Source organism: Crocodylus siamensis, chromosome 5 (genome assembly GCF_052110815.1).
Source record: "Crocodylus siamensis isolate JL-2025a chromosome 5, ASM5211081v1, whole genome shotgun sequence".
Lineage (NCBI taxonomy): Eukaryota > Metazoa > Chordata > Crocodylia > Crocodylidae > Crocodylus > Crocodylus siamensis.
The window spans coordinates 129,238,733-129,262,576 of record NC_143399.1 but is presented as its reverse complement, the minus strand read 5'-3'; the positions used below and the strand labels follow the sequence as shown (position 1 = coordinate 129,262,576).

General features: G+C 41.8%; 1 protein-coding gene across 2 annotated transcripts in view; it reads left to right on the top strand.

Moving 5' to 3' along the window:
- FBXL2 (F-box and leucine rich repeat protein 2) overlaps positions 1-23,844 on the top strand; it is an 85,536-nt gene that overhangs the window by 9,603 nt on the left and 52,089 nt on the right. For both annotated transcript variants that reach the window (XM_090050343.1, XM_090050342.1), the window contains one exon: positions 9,146-9,207. In XM_090050343.1, the coding sequence (XP_089906469.1) occupies positions 9,146-9,207 (62 nt within the window). The remainder of the gene's footprint in view (positions 1-9,145; positions 9,208-23,844) is intronic.

Here is a 23,844-nt window from a genome sequence, read left to right as displayed (position 1 = left end):
AGTTTTGAATATATGATGACATCTGAGGAATTTTATCCCAGATCCTTAAAATCATGTATCCTGCCATGTCAGATCTTTAACATCTGCCAGGGATCTCAGATTACGTTCTGAATTCTGCTCTGGGAAGTGTACTACATGAGTGTAACTACTTACAAGTTAGTTGACAATACTAATTCATCGTAACACCTTTAAAAGAAAAAAAAACAGGCTTTCAGTTAATTTCCTTTAGAACTTTGTTCATTGTCTTGATTCTAGACAATGTTGGTCCTACCAGATTTCGTTTGCTGGTATCTATTACTATCTATTACTAGACTGTGGCTTAAGTTAGACTCCTTAATGTTTCTGGTTGAACAGAAAGGTAAAAAGGCCTGGTCAAATATTTGTAAAACTTTCTTTGTAATTTACCCCTTTTATGGAAGGAATCTAGCCCTTTCATGGGCTCTTGCATGGAAGGAATTGAGCACTTGCCTGGGAGCTGACTTCAAATTTCTGTTGCCTTTTTCAGGCAATTCTTAGATAAAGGGATGCAGCTTGATTTATACTAAGACTACGTCTGTAGTAATGTTGCCCCCTTCATTACCAACGGTATACTTGTGTTTAGAGTGCATATAAGGCTCTAGATATGCTCCTTGTTGGGGAAGGTAATTCCTTCATATTATTTTCTCTATTGTATTTCAAACTTTAGAATATTTAAAATATACCTTGCTCTAACTTTTATTGGAGTTGATTAGTGGTTAACCAGACTATCCAAAAAATGTAGATCAATAACTGGTCAGACTATTATCTCTGCATATTTGCTTAAATTCAGTATAGCAGGTTTTTATTTTTTAGTGGCTGAAACTGAGGTCAGAACTTTAAGGAACCTGTTGTCTTTTGTTTTATGGGTATAGTTCAAGTGCCATGCAGTTAGGCTGCACAAATACAAAAGAGTGTTTTTTTTAGTTTCTTTACAATTTTGAAAATTCTCTAATATGCTTTTAGGGCAAGAATATTTAGGACCTTTTACAGTAGAACCTGGATTCCTTTTAGGGTTTGCTTCCTAACTTCTCCACTGTGAAGATGAAGGTTAGGAAATATTTGGGGGCTTATATAGCCACAGCAGACAGATGTTTGGATCATAGTCTCTTGCCAGCTAATTGCTGAAGTTTTTATTTCAAAGGGCTTGTTCAGTTAGCTGCGCCTGGATCATAGAGGTGCTAATCAGAAAAGTGGTGCATTGTGAAATAAAAAACGACAGCAAGAAGCTGAGCAGGTTTTGGACTGTCTGTTCAAAAATTCAGGTTCTGTTGCATTTCTGCTGTTCATTATCTGTGGACTTAGGAAAGTATCAGCTGTTTAGGAGATTAAATAGATTTAAGCACCATGTCTCCTCTAAATCTCAGTGTCTTTCTTTATTGGAACATTATCAAAATGAATTTTGAAAAATTCATTCTGATCCTGTTCTGTTTAAGTTTGTCTCAGTTTCTATGTAGCGATTCCTCTTCAAGATCACTAAGAAGTGCCTGCCTGGTATGTCTTGTAACAAAGGCCATTTGTTAAACACAGTGCAAGTACAGTATGGGCAATTGGCATGTAAACTCCCCAATTTATTCTGATTACTGTTCTGGAGGAATCATCTGTAGTGATGGAAATAGGTCTTTCCTCATGTCAATTCAGTTTGTATTGTCTAAGTACCTGTAAAGATGACCAACACCTCCATTACTCATCTTCAGTATGCTGGTGGTTATGTGTGCCCACTCAGCTGAAGAGTTCCAGGCCACTCTCAGCTGCTTTTGTGAAGTGTACAAAATGCTTGGATTTGCTGTCAACTTCATGAAAACTAAGATACTTTACCAACCAACTATTCCCCATGTATGGCAGAGGGCAGTCATTGGAAAACGTTGAGATTTTTTCTTACCTGGGTAGTCATCTTTCCCAAAAAGTAAAATAGATGATGATAGTCAACACCAAATAAAGTCTGCCAGTTCTGCCTTTGAATGTCTCCAAAATCATGTCTTTGATGATCGTGACATCAGGACACAAACCAAACTTCTTATCTACCAGGCTATTGTTGTCATCCCACCCTGTTAGATGTGCGTGAAGCCTGGACAGCATCTCAGAAACACCAAAAACCCTTTGAATGCTACCACCAGCAATGTCTTTGGAAAATCTCCTGTATCAGTTGGAAGGACAGAAGAATTAATGCCAGCACCCTGGTTCAAGCGAACACCATGAGGTGCTTGAACCCCACCAGCATTGAAGCCATGTCTATACGGTATCAGTTCCGTTGGCTAGGGCATGTCATAAGGATGTCTGACAACCAGCTCCCAAAACAGGTCCTATCATCCCAGCTTGCCAGTGGTCACCAATCTGGAAGTGGGCAAAAGAAGAGAATCCAAAATTGGTGTTCTTGAAGGCCAGTCTGAAGAAATGCAATACAAACGTCAATACCTGGTAGACTTGAGTACTAAATTGTCCCCAGTGGCACTGTGAAGTACAAGTCAGTCACCATTTTGAGCAAACTTTCCTCACTGTGGAGGTGGATAAATGAAAGAGACAAAGGAGAAAAGCTGTGACCTGACATCACCAGGATCTACTTCTTACTCCTGGAACTGTTTGACATATCTGCAGTCAAACATGCAGATCTTAGATTGGCCTCTTCAGTCATATGTGGGTGCACTGATGATTTCCTGATCTACTAGAAGACGCATCCTTATGTCAAGGGACTGCTGCCACTGTCACTGCCACTGCTGAATCACCCCAGAAATGAATTGTACCGATTTCTGCAATCATACTTCTGTCCCCTCATGTGTGCTCTGTATAGTTGTAGATCTTTTGTGTGTTCAAAACCCCCCCACACCTTGTGGGAAGGATTTTCTTCTTGACTGTATGAAGTTACCGTATTTTTCGGACCATAAAACGCACTTTTTTCCCCCCAAAAGTGGGGGGAAAACGAGGGTGCGTCTTATGGTCCGAAGGTGTGTGTCCCGGGGAGACGGGGCGGAGCTTGCCCGCGGAGGCGGCGGAGCCCGAGCGGGACACCCGCCGCTTGTTTATGCCGTGTCCCGGGGAGACGGGGCGGAGCTTGCCCGCGGAGGCGGCGGAGCCCGAGCGGGACATCCGCCGCTTGTTTAGACCGGGAGCCGGCAATAAAAATGGCCGGCCGGAACAGACGGGGCAGGAGTCCGAAGGAGGGACTCGCTGCCGCGGAGACTGAGGCTCCAGGAGGGGTGCGTCTTATGGTCCAGTGCGTCTTATGGTCCGAAAAATACGGTATATACCTGAACTGAATATGAGCTGTCCTGCTCCGTGCTCAGAACTGTGCTTTAGTAATGTTTGTATACCAAATGTGAGACAAGTACAGTTAGCCATTAATAAAAGTGATTGTGTACAAACTGATTAGGCCAAAGAGTGTTAAATACATGAGATAAATTGGGTAAAAGACTGTAAGTTTCCCCTCGTTATAATGCGGATTTTCTCCTTTAAAGAGAGAAATAATAGATTTTCCCCTTTAAAGGAGAAAAACCCTGAATCTTTTAAATGTGCCCAAGTAATGTCCCTTGAAGTTAAATTTTTAATCTTCTGCTGGTTTCTGCCATATCTACTGCCTTTGACTACTGCAGTTCCTTACTCTGTGCTCGCTAAATTCCAATATGCATAAAATTGCAGAGTGGAATATGTCTGAGTCAATTGGATTCCTTCACTGTTTTGTGTTACACGCTGAGCACATACTTTGTCCAAGGCAAGGTTAGCCTGATTTGTTCTGAGGAGCTTCCCTATAAAAGAAAGGCAAGCTTCTTTGATAACAGACTCCCTGTGCCTGGAGAAGGGTGCTTGTATCTGAAAGCTTGCAAAGAACTTTTTTCCAACTACTCAGCTGGTTTAATAAAAGCTATCACATCTACCTAAGCAAAAATCCTATCAAATAAAGGTATTTGATGCTAAGTTAGAGGACTGTGACTCAAAAGCTGTCATGGAGCAATTTAGGATTATTGCCTTGGCTCAACTCCGGTCGGGCTTTGTGGAACAATGGATTTTTACGTTGGCATTAGCTAGTGGTGGATATACTGCTCCTTTTAATCTTGCTCACAAGGCCAAAGGAGAGTGATTATATTTAATCCGGCATGCTTTCCTGATAAAGAAGTGTCATCCATTGCTGCTGCAAGAAGAATGGGTCAGAGCAAGAGAAGACAGAAAGGACTCTGTCTGGCCTGAAATGTTGATATCAGGACTGTCCAACTTTTGAATGGCAGCAGGCCGTGTGCTACAAGATGCATGCCGCCTACCCCCTCTCCTGGCATGGTGGGCCTTCCTGCAGTGCTGCACCACACAGTTGGCATTCCCTCATAGTGCTATGCTGTACAGCACTCCAGGCCTCCTGATGCCTTATCCCTGGTCATAGGCTCCATGAGACCCTTGGGTTGTGTTGTCCCAACCCCAGGGATGGGGACAGGAATTATAAGCTGGAGGTGGGATGGACAGCTGAGAAACCCTGCTAACAGCAGTAAATGAATTCCTCAGGCTGGGTACAGTCCACACACTGCCAGTTGGAGCCCTGTTGATTTAACCTAGCACTCAGAAATAAATAAGAACATGATAGAGAAAGATGTCACAGGACTTTGGTTATTTTGCAAATATCTATAATTCTCTAGTTCTTTTTAGTGGTAAAATGATAGTGGTAAAAGCTTGTTTTGCTGAGCCTGTGTCCCTTGTTTATCTGCAATATTGTTCCAGAAGAGATTAAATTAGAAGCCAGAACCCAGAATGAGGTAGTGCACAGGAGGAATATGTGTGAGCAACTGAGGGGGCTAAGGCATTGCAGCAGCTTGACTGAAAAGTCCCACTTTTCAAAGAAGTGTTCATGCAAGAGATCCTTAGAATTCTAAGATCATAGCAAATTAAGGTTGGAAGGGACCTCAGGAGTCCAGCCCCCAGCTCAAAGCAGGACCATCCCCAACTAGATCATTCCAGTTAGAGTTTTGTTCAGCTGGGCCTTAAAAACCTCCAAGGATGGAGATTCCACCACCTCTCTAAGTAACCCGTTCCTGTGCTTCACCACGCTCCTAATGAACGAGTTTTTCCTAATATCCAAACAGAACTTCCCTTGCTGCAAATTGAGACCATTGCTCCTTGTTTTATCATTTGCTCTCCAACTTGTCCACATCCTTTTTAGTGCAGGGTACAAAACTGGACACAGTACTTGAGGTGTGGCCATACCAGTGCAGAATAGAGGGGAATAATTACTTCCCTTGATCATCTGGCAACGATCCTGCTAATGTATGCTATTAGCCTTCTTGGCAACAAGGGCATAGTGTTGACTCATATCCATCTTACTGCCCGTTGTAACCCCCAGGTCCTTTTCTGCAGGGCTGCTGCTTAGCTAGCCAGTTGGTCCCAAGCCTGTAGCAGTGCATGGGATTCTTCCTTCCTAAATGCAGGACTTTGCACTTGGCCTTGTTGAACCTAATGAGATTTCTTTTGGCCCAATCCTCCAATTTGTCTAGGTCACTCTAAATCCTAGCCCTACCCTCCCACCTATATAGTACTCCCCCCAACTTGGTGTCATCCGCAGGCTTGTTGAGAGTGCACTCCATTCCATCTTCCAGATTGTTAATGGATATATTGAACACAACTGGCCCCAGGGCCGACCCCTGGGGTATTCTTGATACTGGCTGCTGACTAGACATCAAGCCATTGATCACACCCCATTGAGACTGATGATCCAGCCAGCTTTCTGTCCACTTGACAGTCCATTCATCCAGCCAACGTATACTTCCGTAACTTGCTTGCAAGAATGCTTTGGGAGACTGTATCAGAAGCCTTGTTAAAGTCAAGGTATACCATGTCCACTGCTTTCTCTGCATCTGCAAAGCCAGGCATGACTTTCCCTTGGTGAATCCATGCTGACTGTTCCTGGTCACTTTCAGCATGGATTCATCAAGTGCTTAGAAATGGATTCCCTGAGGATGTGCTCCATGATTATTTTGGGAACTGAGGTGAGGCTGACTGGTCTTTAGTTCCCTGGATCCTCCTTCTTCCCTTTCTTAAAGATGGGCACTATATTTGCCCTTTTCCAGTCATCCAGGACCTCCCTTAATCACTATAAGTTTTCAAATAATGACCAGCAGCTTTGCAATCACATCAGCTAACACCCTGAGCACCCTCAGATGCATTGCATGTCGTCCCATGGACTTGTACACACCCAGCTTTTGGTCCCTAAATGGTCCCTAACCTGTTTTTTCACCACTGAGGGCTGCTCACCTTCTCCCCAAACTGTGCTGCCTGGTGCAGTAGTCTGGGAGCCGACCTTGCCTGTGAAGACTGAGGTGGAAAAGGCATTAAATACTCCAGCCTTTTCCTCCTCATTTGTCATAGGTTGCCTCCCACATTCAGTCTTGTTATTCATGAATGTATTATTTTTAGTGATTATTCAAGCAGCTTTACCATGTGTTCAAATTTATTTTTAATGAGCTTTCTCCATGTTCTCTGCTGTTGTGGCTTAGGTACCAGTTATCTTAATCTAGTTTTCATTATAAGCCATTGTCAGATATGTATCCATTCTCTCTTTTAGCACTTTTATTGTAGCTTAGGCACTGCTCCATTCATAGAAGTAATTCAAAACGATACTAAACCATTGTTTAATGCATCAGCAACTGATCAGGCTCAAAGCAAGTATCAACTAACAGAAGCTCTGTGGTCCTCAGGAAATAGTTTGTGATGTAAAACACTCAAGATGTTATTCCTTCCTTTATAGTAAAGATAATGGTTTTCTTTTTCAAAGTTTTCTTAGTCATTTTTGAGAAGAGACAGTTTCTCTGTATGTTTGGTTGGTTTAATTACTCTTTTGAACTGCTCTTTGGGGAGCTGACCTGCTCAGGGATTGTCTCTTCCTGAGGGCAGTGATTCTCAATCAGGGTACAATGAGATCTTTTTAAGAATAGCATGGGATGCCATGCAATATTTGTACTGTTAGGCATGCAAATAGACCTACACACAGTTCATGAGATAAACCCAGACATTGAAAGTGGGAATCTATTGTGTCAAAAACATTCTGTTTGTAGTCTTTCTGAGTTCTGTGCAACAAAGGAATTGCTCCATTATTTTCTCATAGTCAAGGGATGAGTGAAAGCCAAAAGCTGGCCTTTTCCAAGGAGTGCCTTGCTTCCCAAAACACTGAGAACCACTCTACTTCGACTTTAATTTTGGGTAGTTCCTTTAAATCGGGGATGTCAAACTTATTTAGTTCCAGGACTGGATTTGGACTGTGGAGCTCGGTGGGGATCAGACCAGATCTGGCAGCAGAAGGGCAAGTGATGTCAAGGAGGCATGGGGGTTAACAACAGCTGTCAGTCATTCCTCCCCTCTCCCCACCCCCCCAGTATGCATCCACAATGGGGATTCATACCATGGATTTCAACAGCAGCCTCCCAAGGAGCCCCATTGTCCAGATGGCACAGCGCTATGGGCTGGGTGTTTGACACCCCTGTTCCGAGTGAATAAACGGGGAGTAATGTGATCCAGGTTATTTCATTTACTGCAGGGGCATAGCATGCACATAGGCAATAATATTGGAGGGGCTGACAGTGCTGTAGAACTTGTCTACATTACAGAGGTTTGCTGAAAGTGTGTTGTTAGCTAGTGGTGTGAAAAAATCACTACATCTATCCCCAGTATGGGTTTAGCTGGCTGAAAGTGGGTTCTGTTGTTTGGGGTACCTGGGGTACTTTGGCAGAGACACTTCTGCCAGTCAAGCTGGTGACTTGGAAGGAAGCTAGTGTCCGTACTTCTGGTATTTCCAGTACTGGTGGCAGATAAGGTACTCCCAAATTACGAATGTACTATTGCCACTTCTGGCTATCTCCGGTACCTCATTTACAGAAAATTTCTTTTCAGCACTAAAAGCTATCCAATCCATAACAACCTGCCTCTGCCTGGTGAACTTTACTCTCTCCAGTCCACTGTTGCCTTCAAATCACTTAATTGTCTAACCTTTTAGGAAATGACAGAAAAGAAAACATTTACTTGTACTCTATAGACCTTTGTTGATGTTGTTCTTAGTATTCCTCCTTGACTATTGATTAACTATATTATAATAACTATGGATATGGACAATGATATACAGTTTCTGTTCATGCTTCATTAGATGCAAGGTGAAGTTGCTGTTGCTTCTCTTCTGTCATCTTTTTATGGTTTTTCTGCATCCTTCCCTGATTTGTTACCTTTTCGTTTTTTATTCTCCTTTCAAGAAATCTGGTAGTGCTGAAATACTGAGATAGATGTAATTATAGAGTTTCCTGTTCTGCTAGTATAGTGGCATCCAACCTCCTGGCCCTGCTAACTGGATGAGTGGTGTGGGATCAGTGCATGAGGTCAGTCTGTAGGTACGACCCTGTGTGTCAGCCTGATCCGCTTGTACCTGGATCTGGCTGTGCACGGGGCTCCCCACAGTCTGCAAATCTGGCATCAGGGAAGTGGCAGTTAATGCTGCCACTTCTCCCCTGCCGCCAAATTTCTGGACTCGGAAGAGCCTCATGGACCTGCTCCCTCTGCAGGCTTGAGGTTGAGAATCCCTGTGCTAGTATATGTTATCCCTTGGGATGTTTCTTGTTATAGTGAATAATTCCAGACTGTCTTGCATACTCTAATGTGACTTGGCAATAAATTAACTGGCTAGTCTATCATTGATTTAAGTAACTTCACGTATCTGGGCTGAACAGCTTACACTTGCTTGACCATTATACAGTGAAATGATAATTAGGGAAATGTGTCATTTTTTTTTCCTGTTGTGGTGTGGGAAGCTTGTTGGAGTCTATTCTTGTTGCTTTTGGACTTTGTACCTCCTGAAATACTGCATTAGGTTTAAATTGGAACTGTGATTTGTTTGCTTGTTTACAAGCTCTAGAATCGCTCCATAAGTATTATGCAGCTACTACTAAAAATTGTTTAAGAACCAAATGTAAAGAGTCAGAAATGCGATGAATACTGAAATTAAGTTATTAGGTACTAAATAAAATGCTAGTGGTGATGTCTAAGTTTGGAGGATCGGTTGAGTTAAAAAAAACTTAAAACTGGGACAAGTTAGGAAAGTAATCAAAATACTGTTTTTCTTCTTGGCTTAATGAATTGTGGTTTCTTAAATAATAATTTACTTTGTTTCTCTTTTCAGGTTTTCTCAAATAATGATGAAGCCCTTATTAACAAAAAGTTACCCAAAGAACTTCTTTTAAGGTAAATCTAGATATTTTATGTTTAAGGAGTTATACATCATATTCAGATCGTATTTTGAAAATCATATTTTGATTTACAAAAATAGAAGTTACTCTTCATATATTATTAAATCTATGGCTCAGAATAAATAGAATTTACCTGATTTTATTTAAGAATTCTTTAACTTCTAGTTCAACTTCTAGTTATAGTCAATGTATTTTAATGTTTAGAAATGAGGGTATATTGCTAAATGCTAGCATTTACATTGGTGGTTTTCTCTGCTTATTATCAGGTAAAACAGCAAAATGTCTGAAAGCTTTTTGATGTATAAGATATAAGGTTCAATAAAACTCTCTTCCTTGTCCCATTATCTTCATAATCTATATTAGAACACTATCCATTAACGTAACTCCTGCAGTAGTGCTTTTTGTTACGAAAGCTTATTTGTTATCTTTTAATAAAAACTCAGTAAAAACATCAGCGTTTTCAAAATGTTCTTTCACTGAGAGATACTATCTGTAACTGTATTTTGTCACTCTGCTCTGTAGGGTACAAGCATACTAAGGACTAGAGAGAAAAAAAAAGATTTTGTTAACACGGTAAATTAGTTGGTTACAAATTTTACCTCCTTGCTGGAATGTTGCTAGATCATCTGTGTAGGATTTAACTGTGATCATGCGGCTAAATAACTGATGGATGTTTCTCTTCTCTTCTCAGTGGCAATTTATTTCGGTCAAAATTTAAATAGTCCAGCACGATAGCTTCCAATCTTGAGATATTTCCATTGTTGTCTGAAACCAAAACTAGTCTAAAATTGAACCAGCTTATGAACTATTATATGAGTCTATTATACTTGGTTTTAGTTTTTATTACAACACATTCCATGAATTAAAATGTCTGCATGTATTTTGGTGGAATTACTGTTCTTTGTATTGTGTCCCTAAAATTGAGTTTACAATTGTTCGTACATTAAAGAGTTATGTGAATTAACTGTGGTTGTTACCTGGAACAATGTTTATGATGATTGTTTGCTATCTTGCATTGAAGCGAATTATCCAAAATATTATGCCCAGCTGCTTTCCAGAAGAAATCACAAGTGTACTGATATTCAGGCTTTTTCTCCAAGAGTAAAAATGGCTGTTCCAGGAGAAAGAATGGTTAAGACCTCGAAAAACAAATTCCTAACCACTCAATACTACATATGGATTGCTTGATAAAATAGAAATGATTCTGTCCTCATTTTAGCAAATAGCTTACACCTGGCAATATTAAGTTATAAGTCATATGACTATTTCCCATTTCCTTCTTACTGTACTCCAGATGTGGTCTTTATTATGAAATGATACCTTCACTGTATCAGGTATCTTTTTTAGTGCTTTTCCCACTCCTCAGAATTCCTTCCTTACACCTCTTTTCCATGCAGCAATGGCTTTATTCTCAAATAGTCTATAGGTTAACAAACCCAAAAGTCAATCTATCACTCCCAGTTTGTATTCTGTGTGTTTCACAGTATTGAAATAGTGCTGTTATAGGAAATCAGCAGTCCTTTCCAAAAATGATATAATGTTGGTGAAAGTATGAAATGCACATAGCAGATTCTATAATTGCGAAGTTTCGAAATGGGTTTAGGCTATTCAGTCTTCTGAATGGTGAGTGTTCTGAATGCTACATATGTCTCTGGTGTTAATTTTTGTATTGTCGTGAAGTATTACTAAACCACTAGAGACATCACATTGTTGTACTGATCATAATTAATCCCCTAATTATTTTTACGCAGTTAAGTATAGTGTTCATCCTTTCATTAATAAGAGTAAGCTGGTCTTGGTGGAAATACTTTGCTTGCAGTAGCAAAACTAATTGTTAAGTAATGCTCAGAAGAGTCATCAGATGCAATCTTGGTAGTTTTCTGGAATTGCACAGTGGGATTTATATTCCTATTTACAGCAATTTGATGTTGACTACACTTTCTTTTTTCCCATGTGTGCAAGAAAAGCAGTTTCTAAAAATAACATAAAATTTTATTATATTTATGTATTTGATGCTGTAAATGAGAAACAATCTCTCATTTTCTTATTCACATTTAATATTTTTAATGTAATTGCACCAAGCTGCTCCCTACCCCATTTAAGCTGACAATCCTCTTCTAATAAGATACCTAAGAAAATTATGTACTATTTGATTTTAAATATATATATGCTTTCTAGTGTGCTGAATTGCAATGAAAAAATAGCCATATGATTTTACTGTTACCCTCTTCCTTCCTGTTGATGTGTGTCATCTGAAGTTAGATTATGAGCTCTTCAGAGCAGGATCTGCCTTCATAATTGTTCTGCAAAGCACCTACTGCACTTTTGAGTGATTATTGGAAAAGTTTAGTGTTGCAGCAAGGGAAACATCTGTCTGAAAATGGAGGAAACCAAAAAGATGATGACTTCATTTGATTCAGAGCATTAAGAACATGGCTGTCTAATGCAGGAATCAAGTGTCTCAAGAAAAGCCAATTTTGTATGAATTTTGTTTGTATCAGTGTCTCGCTTGGGTGGGGAGAGAGTTATTTTCATTCCACTTCATTTGTATCTTGTTTTGTTTTGTATACCATTATTTTAAAACTGAGTTTTGGTACTTTAACTTTTATTCTACAAAGAAAATAAGTTCCTTTTATAAATGTTGATAGCTTCACAGAGCTGTTCAAGCCAAAGGAAAAAATTGCCACGTCTTTCAGTTATTTCAGTGCTATTGATTTGTTAGTTGGCAGTAGCCACTCTTTTCTTCTTGCAGTTATATATCATGAAAAGCGAAAGATTGAATAATATTTATGTAAAACTCCTGTAGAGATATCTTATGTCAAGTAATATAAGTAATGTCATCAATTAACTGAATTTTACATTTCACTTTCTAAACCCGTGTGTGTGTGTGTGTGTGTGTGTGTGTGTGTGTGTATGTATGTATGTATGTATATGTGTATGTGTATGTATATGTGTGTGTATGTATATACACACACTCTTAAGCATTATTTGATTAGACAACTTTCCAATTATAGGCATACATCTGACAAATAGATTTGTTAATTTAAGACTACCATTACCAAATCATAAATCAAAATGAAGCTAGGTTATTTCAAATATAAAGGCAGCTGTTTTTCCATTAAGATGACACAATCTTCAATTCCAGATACTCAAGAAGTTGCTAAAAATTGTTAGTTTCAGGAGATTGATTTTTCTTCAGTAATTACTGTTGTGCATTGCTGGAAGGATGATCTGATGGTCTTAATTTTAAAAGTGCTTAGAAATTTCACGCTTTTTAAGTAGTGTAATTTAAAATATAAAACAGCCTGGTTGTGAAGCAGTGGTCCTTAGAAATATTTTAAAAATATAATGGAAGTTAATATATTATATTATTGTAATGGATATCCTTCTTTTCCTTAATTTGGAAAGCAGAAGAGAGACAGGTTACAAATTGTTTGTTACTACTTGAGCTGCTGACACTCTTGCTAATGGAAAGCATCAAAAAAACTTACAAAGTGAACTAATAGGTTTTCCTCTGAAAGGTGTTTCCCCCTGCCGCTTTTAAATCAGTTTAGTCATGCAAAAATATGTGTATATGATGCACTAAACATTTCAAAATGATTTGTTCTAGGTACCAGGTATAAGATGGGTAGGTATTGTCATGTTATGCAACTTTTTATACTTGGGTTAATTTTTTTTATTGAGCATATTAACTGATACTGTGAAAATAAAGAACACTCTAAATGTTTTATTTGTAACTTTTCCTTTAATCTATTTGCTTGTATATTAGCAATTTATCTCTAAAGAGAAAATGGAGAATGTTAAGTAATTTATTTTAGCAGCGATGACTCCTCCTCCCTTCCTATTTCCTAATAAATCCTACCCTTGCCTTAGAGAGTTCAGCAGTTTTCAGAGATTTTCCTAGTTTTTACATTTGCTATTTCTTTTGATGTGTAATCTTGAAATAAAGAAAGGAAAACTAGCATCATATCTGTAATAAAGAGACCCTTTCCCTTGTGTTTCCCTTTCGTTACGCTCTTCAGTTTCTTCGTATTTATAAATTAATGATCTTTATACATTATGCCATAGACACTGGTTCAGCTGTGTATTCTGTGAAACACTGGGCTATCAAAAGGTAAGCAATCTGCAGTAGATACCCATGCTTGGATCACAGAATTAATGCATTAGACTCAAAATTTGAATGATCTAGTTAGAGGTTTGTGGGACTCCAATTCTAGCTGGTGGTGCCATTTTGCACGTGCAAAAGTATGCAAGTCATGAACTGATTACTAACTGGTAGATATGCTTATATTTCTGTTCTCATTTCACATGATTATTTCCTTGTTGCTTTTTGTTTGTTTTCCCCTAGTGCTTTCGCTATTGGAAATGATTCTTTATCATGCAAATTATTAATTTTTAATTGTTTCCTTTGTCTTTTCAGAGTCACATGTTGGGCAGGATACAGCAAGAAACCTGTCCTATCATAATACATTTAGTATTTTCTGTAACTTACATGTTTCCTGCCAGTACAGCGCCTGTGCACCTTGTAATCTTTAATCTGTTAATCCTTACATCTAGAACTGACTATTGTCTATAAAAAATTTTTTTTCCAAGTCACAATTGTATTTATTTATTTATTTGTTTGTTTGTTTGCTTTTAGGATTTTTACTATTTTTTCCTTTTGGAATTTGGATGAATCTGAAACCTTTTGAAATGTTTACACATGCAACTCAAAATAGCAAATAATCTTGTGGGAAACCCAGGTTCAAGTGCCTGTTCTGCCATTCTCCTGTGTCCCAGCAAGTGCCCCTAAGCCAGTGTTAGGCAATTACTTCAGCTGGAGTCAACTTAATGAGTTTTGGTGAGCTGTTGAGGGCCACAGGAGTACCCCACCTCTTGACAGGTGCCCCACCTGCTGGTTGCCATCTTTGGACCAGAAGTTCTGCCCCTAACCACTGACCTTTCCCACTGGATGTCCCTTGCCTTGCCCCCGGAAGTACTCCTTTTGGAGGGGAGGGAGGTTGCCATCTTGGAACTGGAAAAAAACCAAATCATATACTAAAAATGAAACCTCTACTATAACATGTTTTAATTTGTTTTAAAAAATACTTTTGTCCTGGTTTGTCTACTGTATATAGAGGTGATTGTATAATAGCTCAAAATAAAGTCTTACTCTTATATGTTATGTTGGGGGGTGTATGAGGTAGGTGTGTGTATGTGTGGAATGGTAGGGTGAGGGTGTGTGGGGGGTTTGTGGGGGAGGTGTAGTATGTGGGTATGGTAGGGTGTTGGATGTGCTTGTGGAGGGTCCTCCCATAGTGTGCAGTCCCTGCACCTGGCAGCAGCAGCCTTAGGGTACTCATGGTCCACTGCAAGCGGAACCCCCCTGTAGCCCATGTCTCCTGCTACATCTCAGGAGCTGCATGTGGCAGCAGGGGGAGAGGGGCCACCCTGGCCTGGGTCCATCACATGAGGCGCCCTGCAACTCACATGCAGCTCCTATGACTCAGATGGAGCCGTGCACAGCCGGGGGAGCCCACGTGTGATGGAGCTGGCAGCCTGGCCCCTCTTCCTGCTGCCATGTGCAGCTCCCGAGACTTGTGTGGAATAGCAGGGAGCAGCGCTCCACCCCTCCTGGCTGAACACTGGGAGCTGCACATGGTGGCAGGGGCAGGACCAGGCCACTGGCTCCGTTGCGTGTGGCTCCCAGCCAAGTCCCGGGGGCGGCATGTGAGCCATGGAGAGCCAGACCCACCTAGGCTGCACGCTCCCGTGAACCCTGGTCCTAGCTTGGGCCCAGTGCTTGTGCTGGCCCTGTGCTCCAGGCTGCAGGCTGTCACCAGTCCCTCACTCCTGCCCAGCTGCCTCTTCTTCCTCCATCCACTGCCAGCATTTCCCTACTTGCTGCCCATAGTGCTGCAGCAGGGACAGAAGGAGGGGCTGCTGAAGGCTGGGGGAGCCGAGCAGTTCCCTGGGTGGCTGCAGCAGCAGCTTCTCCTGGATACTGTGCACACTGGCCCTGGCTGGGGCTAGGGCAGGGGACCTCCCATGGGTGAGAGTGGGAGCACAACATGCTGCTGTGGTGGGGGGAGGCAGTATGAAATTGCCTGCTGGACTAGATCTGGCCTGTGGCCTGTATTTTGCCTACCCCTGCCCTAAACCATCAGGGACCTGGGTATTCTTGGGTGGATCTCTTGCTCTTTCATACATACCAAACAGGTATTCTACCATGGATGTGATGAGTCTAGCTAGCTCTCCTCTCAACACCTGTGTGAAGCAGAAGAGTACTTTTGTCTTATTTTACAATATGAAAAGTCTAAACAGTATATTTTAAATGGTCTTTAGCACCATGTAGTGATTCCCCAAGTTAGATTCATGTGTTCTATATCCAGAACTGAAAGCAATTTGCTGAGGTAGTGAGGCACTGTGACTCAGCTAATTAGTACTGCTGAGAAGGTAGTTTAATAAATAGTATGTAATCAATACAAAGCAATGGTTATAGAGAGGCTCTTGGACCTTATTAGTGGCTAATGGTGATGGCCTAAGTTAGCATCTGATCCCTTCAGAGGAAAAAATGTTAGTTACATAAATCCTTACTTTTCAAACTCCTATTTGGATTTCATCTGTTCTCGTTGGAATTCAAGGTAAATTTTTCATTATTTAAATGGTGAAGGATCAAGCCATTTAAGAGTTGATTCTTTTTTTTTTTAATTTAACTTCTTAGGAGGTGAACTGGGCGTTGGAGGAGAGCAAGCATTTGCTTGTCACTTAATAAGCTTGTCACTTAATAAGCTTGATTCCCCCACCCCACCCCCAGGCATAATATGGAGGATATCATGGGATAGCACTATGAAATATAACAGCTATGTATCAAAGCAGGAGATATCAGATATAATGAAACCCCTAGATTGAATTAATGTGGTTTTGAAAGCTGCCTGTTTTGGGGGTTCCAGAAACACCTCACATGTTATACATTTAAGTGCCTTGGTATCTCTAAATTTCATAGATTTCATAGACATCAGGGCTGGAAGGGACCTCGGGAGATCATCGAGTCCAGCCCCCTGCCCAAAGGGCAGGAAGTCAGCTGGGGTTATAGAATCCCAGCAAGATAAGCATCCAATTTACTCTTGAAGGTGTTCAATGTAGGTGCTTGAACCACCTCCGCTGGCAGACTGTTCCAGACCTTGGGGGTTCGGACAGTAAAGAAATTCTTCCTTATGTCCAGCCTGAAACGGTTTTGCAGGAATTTATGACCGTTCGACCTGGTCATCCCTTGGGGCGCTCTGGTGAACAAACGTTCCCCCAGATCCTGGTGTTCACCCCGATAAACTTATAGGTGGCCATCAGATCACCCCTGAGCCTACGCTTTTCCAGGCTAAAGAGTCCGATGTCTCTCAGCCTATCATTGTAAGATCTGTTTTCCTGACCTCTGATCATGCGCGTGGCTCTCCTCTGGACTCTCTCAAGCTTCTCCACATCCTTTTTGAATTGTGGAGCCCAAAACAGTACTCCAGCTGTGGCCTCACCAAGGCCGAGTACAAGGGGAGAATGACGTCCCGGGATTTGCTCAAGAAGCATCTGGATGCAAGCCAGCGTTCTGGTCACTTTACTAGCCGCAGCATTGCATTGCAGGCTCATGTTCATCTTGTGGTCAATGATGACCCCCAAGTCTCTTTCTTCTGTAGTGCTATCCAACGTAGCACTGCCGAGCCTATAAGGATGCTGCAGGTTTTTCCTCCCAGGGTGGAGAACCTTGCATTTTTCAGTGTTAAACACCATGAGGTTCTCGTCTGCCCATTTGCTGAGCTTGTCCAGGTCAGCCTGGATCACCTGCCTATTTTCTGGCGTGGATGCTTTGCCCCAAAGTTTGGTGTCATCGGCGAACTTGGCCAGTCCACTCCTGACTCCGGTGTCCACATCATTAATTAAGATGTTGAACAGTATGGGTCCCAGGACAGAGCCTTGAGGGACCCCACTGGTCACAGGGCACCATGATGAGTGACTGCCATCAATTACAATCCTCTGGGTCCGACCACGGAGCCAATTTCCCAGCCAGTGGATCGATTTAAACATCAAGTGTATGTTACTGTTACCTTGAATGAAGATATTAAAAGATAGAGGTATTGACTAGTTTAAATAGTGAGATGTTTTGTACTTGAATAATAAGGCCACCTTCCCACCTACCAGATTACCAAACCTCAAGCCCTGTACAATTGGTCAGAGCTGGGCTGTGCTCCCTGTGTCTGGATTGGGGCTGGGCCACGCTCCTCCCCTTCCTCCCTCATGTGGGACCAAGCTGGAGCCAGGCTATGTCCCTATCATGAGGCTGCCTTGGGGCTGGGTTACACCCCTTCTCCCTCTCCCTCCAGCAGGGGTGGGTCAAAGCCTCTTTACCTTCGGGGCTGGGATGCCCCCCACAAGCTGGATGTTGCTTGCCACACCCGCCCCAGATGCTGGGACCACTAGCTGGATCCAGTCCAGGGACAGGCTGGACACTGCCCATTTGGCCTGCCAGAGAAAAAGTTGAGCATTCCTGCTCTCTGCTGATTCACTGTATTGTCTTTCTAAGATTATAGGGCTGTACTGCGTACTTCATCTGCTCAGTAACAGCCAACCTTTGCTATCTGAAAGATGCCTGTATCCTGTTTTGGGTTTTTTTTTTACTCTGGCAGATAAGTTTTGTATCAATGGAATAAAGCTTTTAAAATGTTTTTATGAACATTTAGATTGAAAGAGAAAGTAGATCCTTGACCGATCCAAGCATCTGTTCTTCCTGTGATCCTTTTCTTGTTGGACAATGCTTCAAATGCTTGAAATATTTTTAAAATGTTTTTATGAGGGGTATAACAACCAATATCAAAAGGGGTATGTGCCTGGGAGTAATCTGAAAATGAGCTATTTTATGGGATTTTGTTTGTTTTTTTTGCCTATTCTTAAATTTTTCAGTAATCTTTTAGTTGTATAGTCAACCTAACTTCCATAACTTCAGAGGCTTAATATTTTCCCTTTTAACTTGAGGTCTCTCAAAACTCTATAATCTCTTCCTTAACATCAGGTGTCAAAACAGAGAGTTTAGATGTCTCCAGTAAAAAGAAATTGCCATATATATATGTAATTTACTTTTAGAGCCTTCAGTTTATATATCAGGAATGTCATTCTTTTCCTAGTTCTCCATGCAAAAACTTCCATTACTTCAGCAAAAAGAACATGTTCCATTACAAAAAAAAAAAGGAAATTACTTTCAATTTGTTACCTAAAGTCTTGGCCATGGCATGTTGTATTATACAATCCAAGAGGCATGTAGTAGGTTTATTTGGTACCTGAAAAATTGCCCAGTATGCATCATGGTCAGCTGATCCTGTGAGCCCTGAGGCTGATTGCAGCAGCAGATATGGCTGGGAAAAGAAAACCGGCCATGACAAACTCTTTTCTTGTTGTACACCACGGAGACATGGGTAAGTTGACTTGATTGTTGTTAGACTAGAGAGACCTACAATTAAACAAAGTAATAAGGCTTAATGATGTTTGAACAGCTAGACATATAGGTCTCATGTCTCAGTAAGCAACTAGATGATGAGTATGTGGTATACCATCTGGGTCATATGATTAAACATTGAACAGGCACACTTAAGTGATATTTTAAATAAAAAAATCAATGGGATTTGGCAAATGGATCATGTCAGTTCCATGATTTAAATGGCTGCCTATGTTACTTGTGTGCATTCTAGGTCATTTACTCTGTTATAGTACAGGATCTAATCCTTATTATGCTTTTCATGTTTCCCAAGTTCCAGGTTAGTGCCCCTTTCACTGGCATGCATTGCATTAACCTGCACTTAGTGTGATACATTATATTCCCCAAATTTATTTTATGAATTACCCTTTAAATAGGTGAACTCAGCTTGATGAAAGGGGTTTCTGTGTGTTAGGAATCGTCAGCTCAGCTCAGTGGATCACTTGCAAGCCAGCCTTTCATCTGCCAGTTGAAGCCTTGAATAAAATAAGACTGGTTTCTTTTTAACAATCTAGGTAAGATGCATTTTAGAGCTAAGATGCTGACAAAATTGTAACTTCAAAGTTAAAGAATGAAATGAGGGCTATATTGAAGTGGTTGGTGTAACTCACAGTAACATAAAGGTCTCTACGACCTTTTGAGAATAATTCAAATGTAGCAAAACCCCTCTAACTTTTAACACTGTTTCATCCAGGGTGCATAACCGCTGCTGCCCTTTTGATATGTTTCCCTTTTGAAAGGGGTTCAAATATATGTGTGTCTACACCCTTGTTCATGCATTTTGCATGACTAACTGGGAAGAACTGGTGGAGGATATGACGGTGATGGGCAACTTGGGAAGAAGTGATCATAATATAGAATTGTAGTTCCTAAGGTAGGGAAAGCATGAGGTCAGCAAAATTAGAATGCTAGATTTCAGAAAGGCAGATTCCATTTAACTCAAGGAGTTAAATAGGCATGGTGTGCCATGAGAAGATAGACTAAAGGATGAAGGAATCCGGGAGGGCTGGGAGCTTCTGAAGCACAGTGTTGGAAGCCCAATAAGGAACTGTCCTGACAGGATGAAAGTACAAGAAGAATGGTGAGAGACCAATATGGCTGCACAAGAAACTTCTAAAGTGCTTCAAATGCAAAAGGAAAGCCTTTAGGCAGTAGAGAATGGACAGGTCACCAAGGAAGTGCATCAGGAAATAGCAAGAACTTTCAAGGACAAAATCAGGAAGGCAAAGATAAAGAAGGAGCTGCACCTGGTGAAGGAGGTTAAGTACAACAAGAAGAGATTCTATAAGAATTGGCCAGAAAAGAAGGACCAAGGTAGTTGTGGGTTCACTGTTAACAAGCCGGGGAAGACTCTTAACAGAAGATGCAAAGAATGCAGTTATTCAACAGATACTTTGACTCAGTCTTCACAGAAAATTAAGCTGCAGCCAGATACCTAATGAGGATTATTTGCATAAGGAAGGGAGCAAGCTGAAGGATGAAGCAACAAAATAGATCGTCAGAGAGCTTTTGATTCAAGTAAACGGCACTGGATGAACTTCCTTCTAGGGTACTGAAGAAACTGGCAGAGGAGATCTCGAAGCCATTGGCAATGATCGTCATGAAGCCATGGGAGATGGCTCAGGTACCAGAGGCCTGGAAAAGGGCCAACATAAGTGCTTCTCTTTGGAAAAGGCAAAAAGGAGGACCTAGGGAACTGCAGACTGGTTAGCCTCACCTTAGCGCTTGGGAAGTTACTGGAGTGTATCCTAAGTAAAGCCATTTGTCAGCATCTAGAGGAGGAAAGGCTAATCACAAGCATTGAGCATGGATTTATGAAAAACAAACTGTGTCAAACAAACTTGGTCTCTGACAAAGTAACTGAGTGGATGAAGGGAATGCTGTAGATATAGTGTATCTGGATTTCAGCAAGGCTTCTGATGAGATCCCACACAACCTTCTCATAAATAAATGGGAGACATGGGCTAGGCAAAACTACTATAAAGTAGATAGATAACTCGCTCAATAGCTGCAAGCAAAGTGTAATTAATGGGTGCCTGTCAAAATGGCAGGAGGTTTCAAATGGAGTCCCACAGGGGTCTGTCTTGGGCCCAGTGCCGTTCAATCTGTTTATTCATGATTTGAATGCTGGCATAGAAATTGACACAAAACTGGGAAGGATTGTAAACATACTGGAGGCTGGGAGTGCAATTCAAAAGGGCCTTTTACAGATTGGAAAGCTGTCAGGAGTTAACAGGATGAAGTTAAGTGCAGATAAATGCGAGGGGCTATACATTGGGAAGAGTAATCAAAAACAAACAAGTGACCTGAGTGGATGGAAGCACTGTGGAAAAGTCAAGATGGATCACAGACTCAATATAAGTCTGCAGTGTGCAGTCTGCAGTATGATACAGCCACACAAAAAAGTGGATGCAGTTTTGGGATGCATCAGTAGAAGCATTAGGTGCAAGACACAGGAGGTGATAGTGGCTCTCTACTTGGTACTGGTTAGACCTGATCTGGAGTATTGTATGCAGTTCTGGGCTCCACATTTAAAAAAATGAGAAGTTAGATAGGGTCCAGAGGTGGGTTAGAAAGATGAAAAGGAGCTTGGAAAGCAAGTCATATGAGGAGAGGCTGGAGCTGAGCATGTTCAGCTTGTAGAAAAAGCACGTAAGAGGGACATGATTGCAGCCTTCAGGGCTGCCATAAAGAAGAAGGAAAGCACCTTTTTTCTCTTGCTGCAGAGAGGAGGACACAAAACAATGGCTTAACACTGCAGCAAAGTAAGTTTGTATTGGTTATCTTGAAAAACATTTTAACTGTTAGAACAGTGAAGCAGTGTAATAAACTGCATAGGGAAGTTGTAGGCTGTCTGTTACAGGAGGTGTTCAAGAAGAGGTTGCAGAGCCACTAGTCAGGGATGATCTAGGCATACCTATGCCTATGTTCTACTTTGGGTATTTTCCATGCTTCTGAGCTTTGCTGCTTGCCTTCTCCCCACCCACCTACTACATGTGTCAGGGTGTTTATAAGTTTTTTTCTCAGAGGCATTGGGTGTTGGTTAGGCTGCAGATTTTGACTGGGTTGTGCCAATGCTTCTGCTGGGACCAAAGCTGGAGGTTTCTGTTTAAAGGATCTTGCCCTTCTGCCCAGGGTTAGACTGATCACCAAAACTGGAGGGAAGGAAGAATTTTGCTCTATGGTCAGAAGGGTACAGACTGTTGGGATTTTGTGGGTAGCATGGCCCTCTACCTAAGATCTCTTGAATATGTATTGACAGCATTTCATAGAAGTGGGACATTGGCTGCCAGTGTTCTCCTGCTTTACCTGTGATAGGTTAGGGTGTTATGTCTGTGGTGTGTCAGGGTTGATGGTAGTCTTATGTAGAGTTCAGATTATGGATTAGATAGGATGGTTTGGATAGTGATGATCCTGCCTCAGGTAGGGGTTGGATTAGATGACCTATAGAGCCGTTTGTGTCTCTATCCTGCGTCCTGACCCAAGGGGTTGGACTAAATGACCTACAGAAGTCCCTTTTAGCCCTGCTTATGATTCTGTGTTATTTCAGGAAACTTTGGCCATATTCAAAGTTCTTCAGTTCTCAAAAATGTTTGTATGATCACAGTTTGGAGAACTTCAGAAGAATTTGGAGAGCTTCAGATGCCTATCCAGGGCCAGGAATAGAATACCCGTGACGCCTTTTGTATTTGTCTTTCAGAATACTGCTGTATTTTTGCTTTGTTATGTGTAACTTAATGTCCATTATGCTCAAAATTCATGCTAGATTTCATAGATTTCATAGACATTAGGGCTGGAAGGGACCTCGGGAGATCATCGAGTCCAGCCCCCTGCCCAAAGGGCAGGAAGTCAGCTGGGGTCATAGGATCCCAGCAAGATAAGCATCCAATTTACTCTTGAAGGTGTTCAATGTAGGTGCTTGAACCACCTCCGCTGGCAGACTGTTCCAGACCTTGGGGGCTCGGACAGTAAAGAAATTCTTCCTTATGTCCAGCCTGAAGCGGTCTTGCAGGAGTTTGTGACCGTTCGACCTGGTCATCCCTTGGGGCGCTCTGGTGAACAAACGTTCCCCCAGTTCCTGGTGGTCACCCCTGATAAACTTATAGGTGGCCATCAGATCACCCCTAAGCCTACGCTTTTCCAGGCTAAAGAGTCCGATGTCTCTCAGCCTATCATTGTAAGATCTGTTTTCCTGACCTCTGATCATGCGCGTGGCTCTCCTCTGGACCCTCTCAAGCTTCTCCACATCCTTTTTGAATTGTAGAGCCCACAACTGGATGCAGTACTCCAGCTGTGGCCTCAGCAAAGCCGAGTACAAGGGGAGAAACCTTGCAAAGTTCGCCAGTGACACCAAACTTTGGGGCAAAGCATCCACACCAGAAGACAGGCGGGTGATCCAGGCTGATCTGGACAGGCTCAGCAAATGGTTGGACAAGAACCTGATGGTGTTTAACACTGAAAAATGCAGGGTTCTCCACCTTGGGAAGAAAAACCTGCAGCATCCTTATAGGCTCGGCAGTCATACGCTGGCTAGCACTATGGAAGAAAGAGACTTTGGGGTCATCATTGGCCACAAGATGAACATGAGCCTGCAATGTGATGTTGCAGCTAGTAAAGTGACCAAAACGCTGGCTTGCATCCATAGATGCTTCTCGAGCAAATCCTGGGACGTCATTCTCCCCTTGTACTCGGCCTTGGTGAGGCCGCAGCTGGAGTACCGCATCCAGTTTTGAGCTCCACAATTCAAAAAGGATGTGGAGAAGCTTGAGAGAGTGCAGAGGAGAGCCACGCGCATGATCAGAGGTCAGGAAAGCAGACCTTACTATGACAGGCTGCGAGCCATGGGGCTTTTTTGCCTGGAAAAGCTCAGGCTCGTGTGATCTGATGGCCACCTATAAGTTTATCAGGGGTGACCACCAGTATCTGGGGGAACGTTTGTTCACCAGAGCGCCCCAAGGGATGACAAGGTCGAACGGTCATAAATTACTACAGGACCGTTTCAGGCTGGACATAAGGAAGAATTTCTTTACTGTCCGAGCCCCCAAGGTCTGGAACAGCCTGTCATCAGAGGTGGTTCAAGCACCTACATTGAACGCCTTCAAGAGCAAATTGGATGCTTATCTTGCTGGGATCCTATGA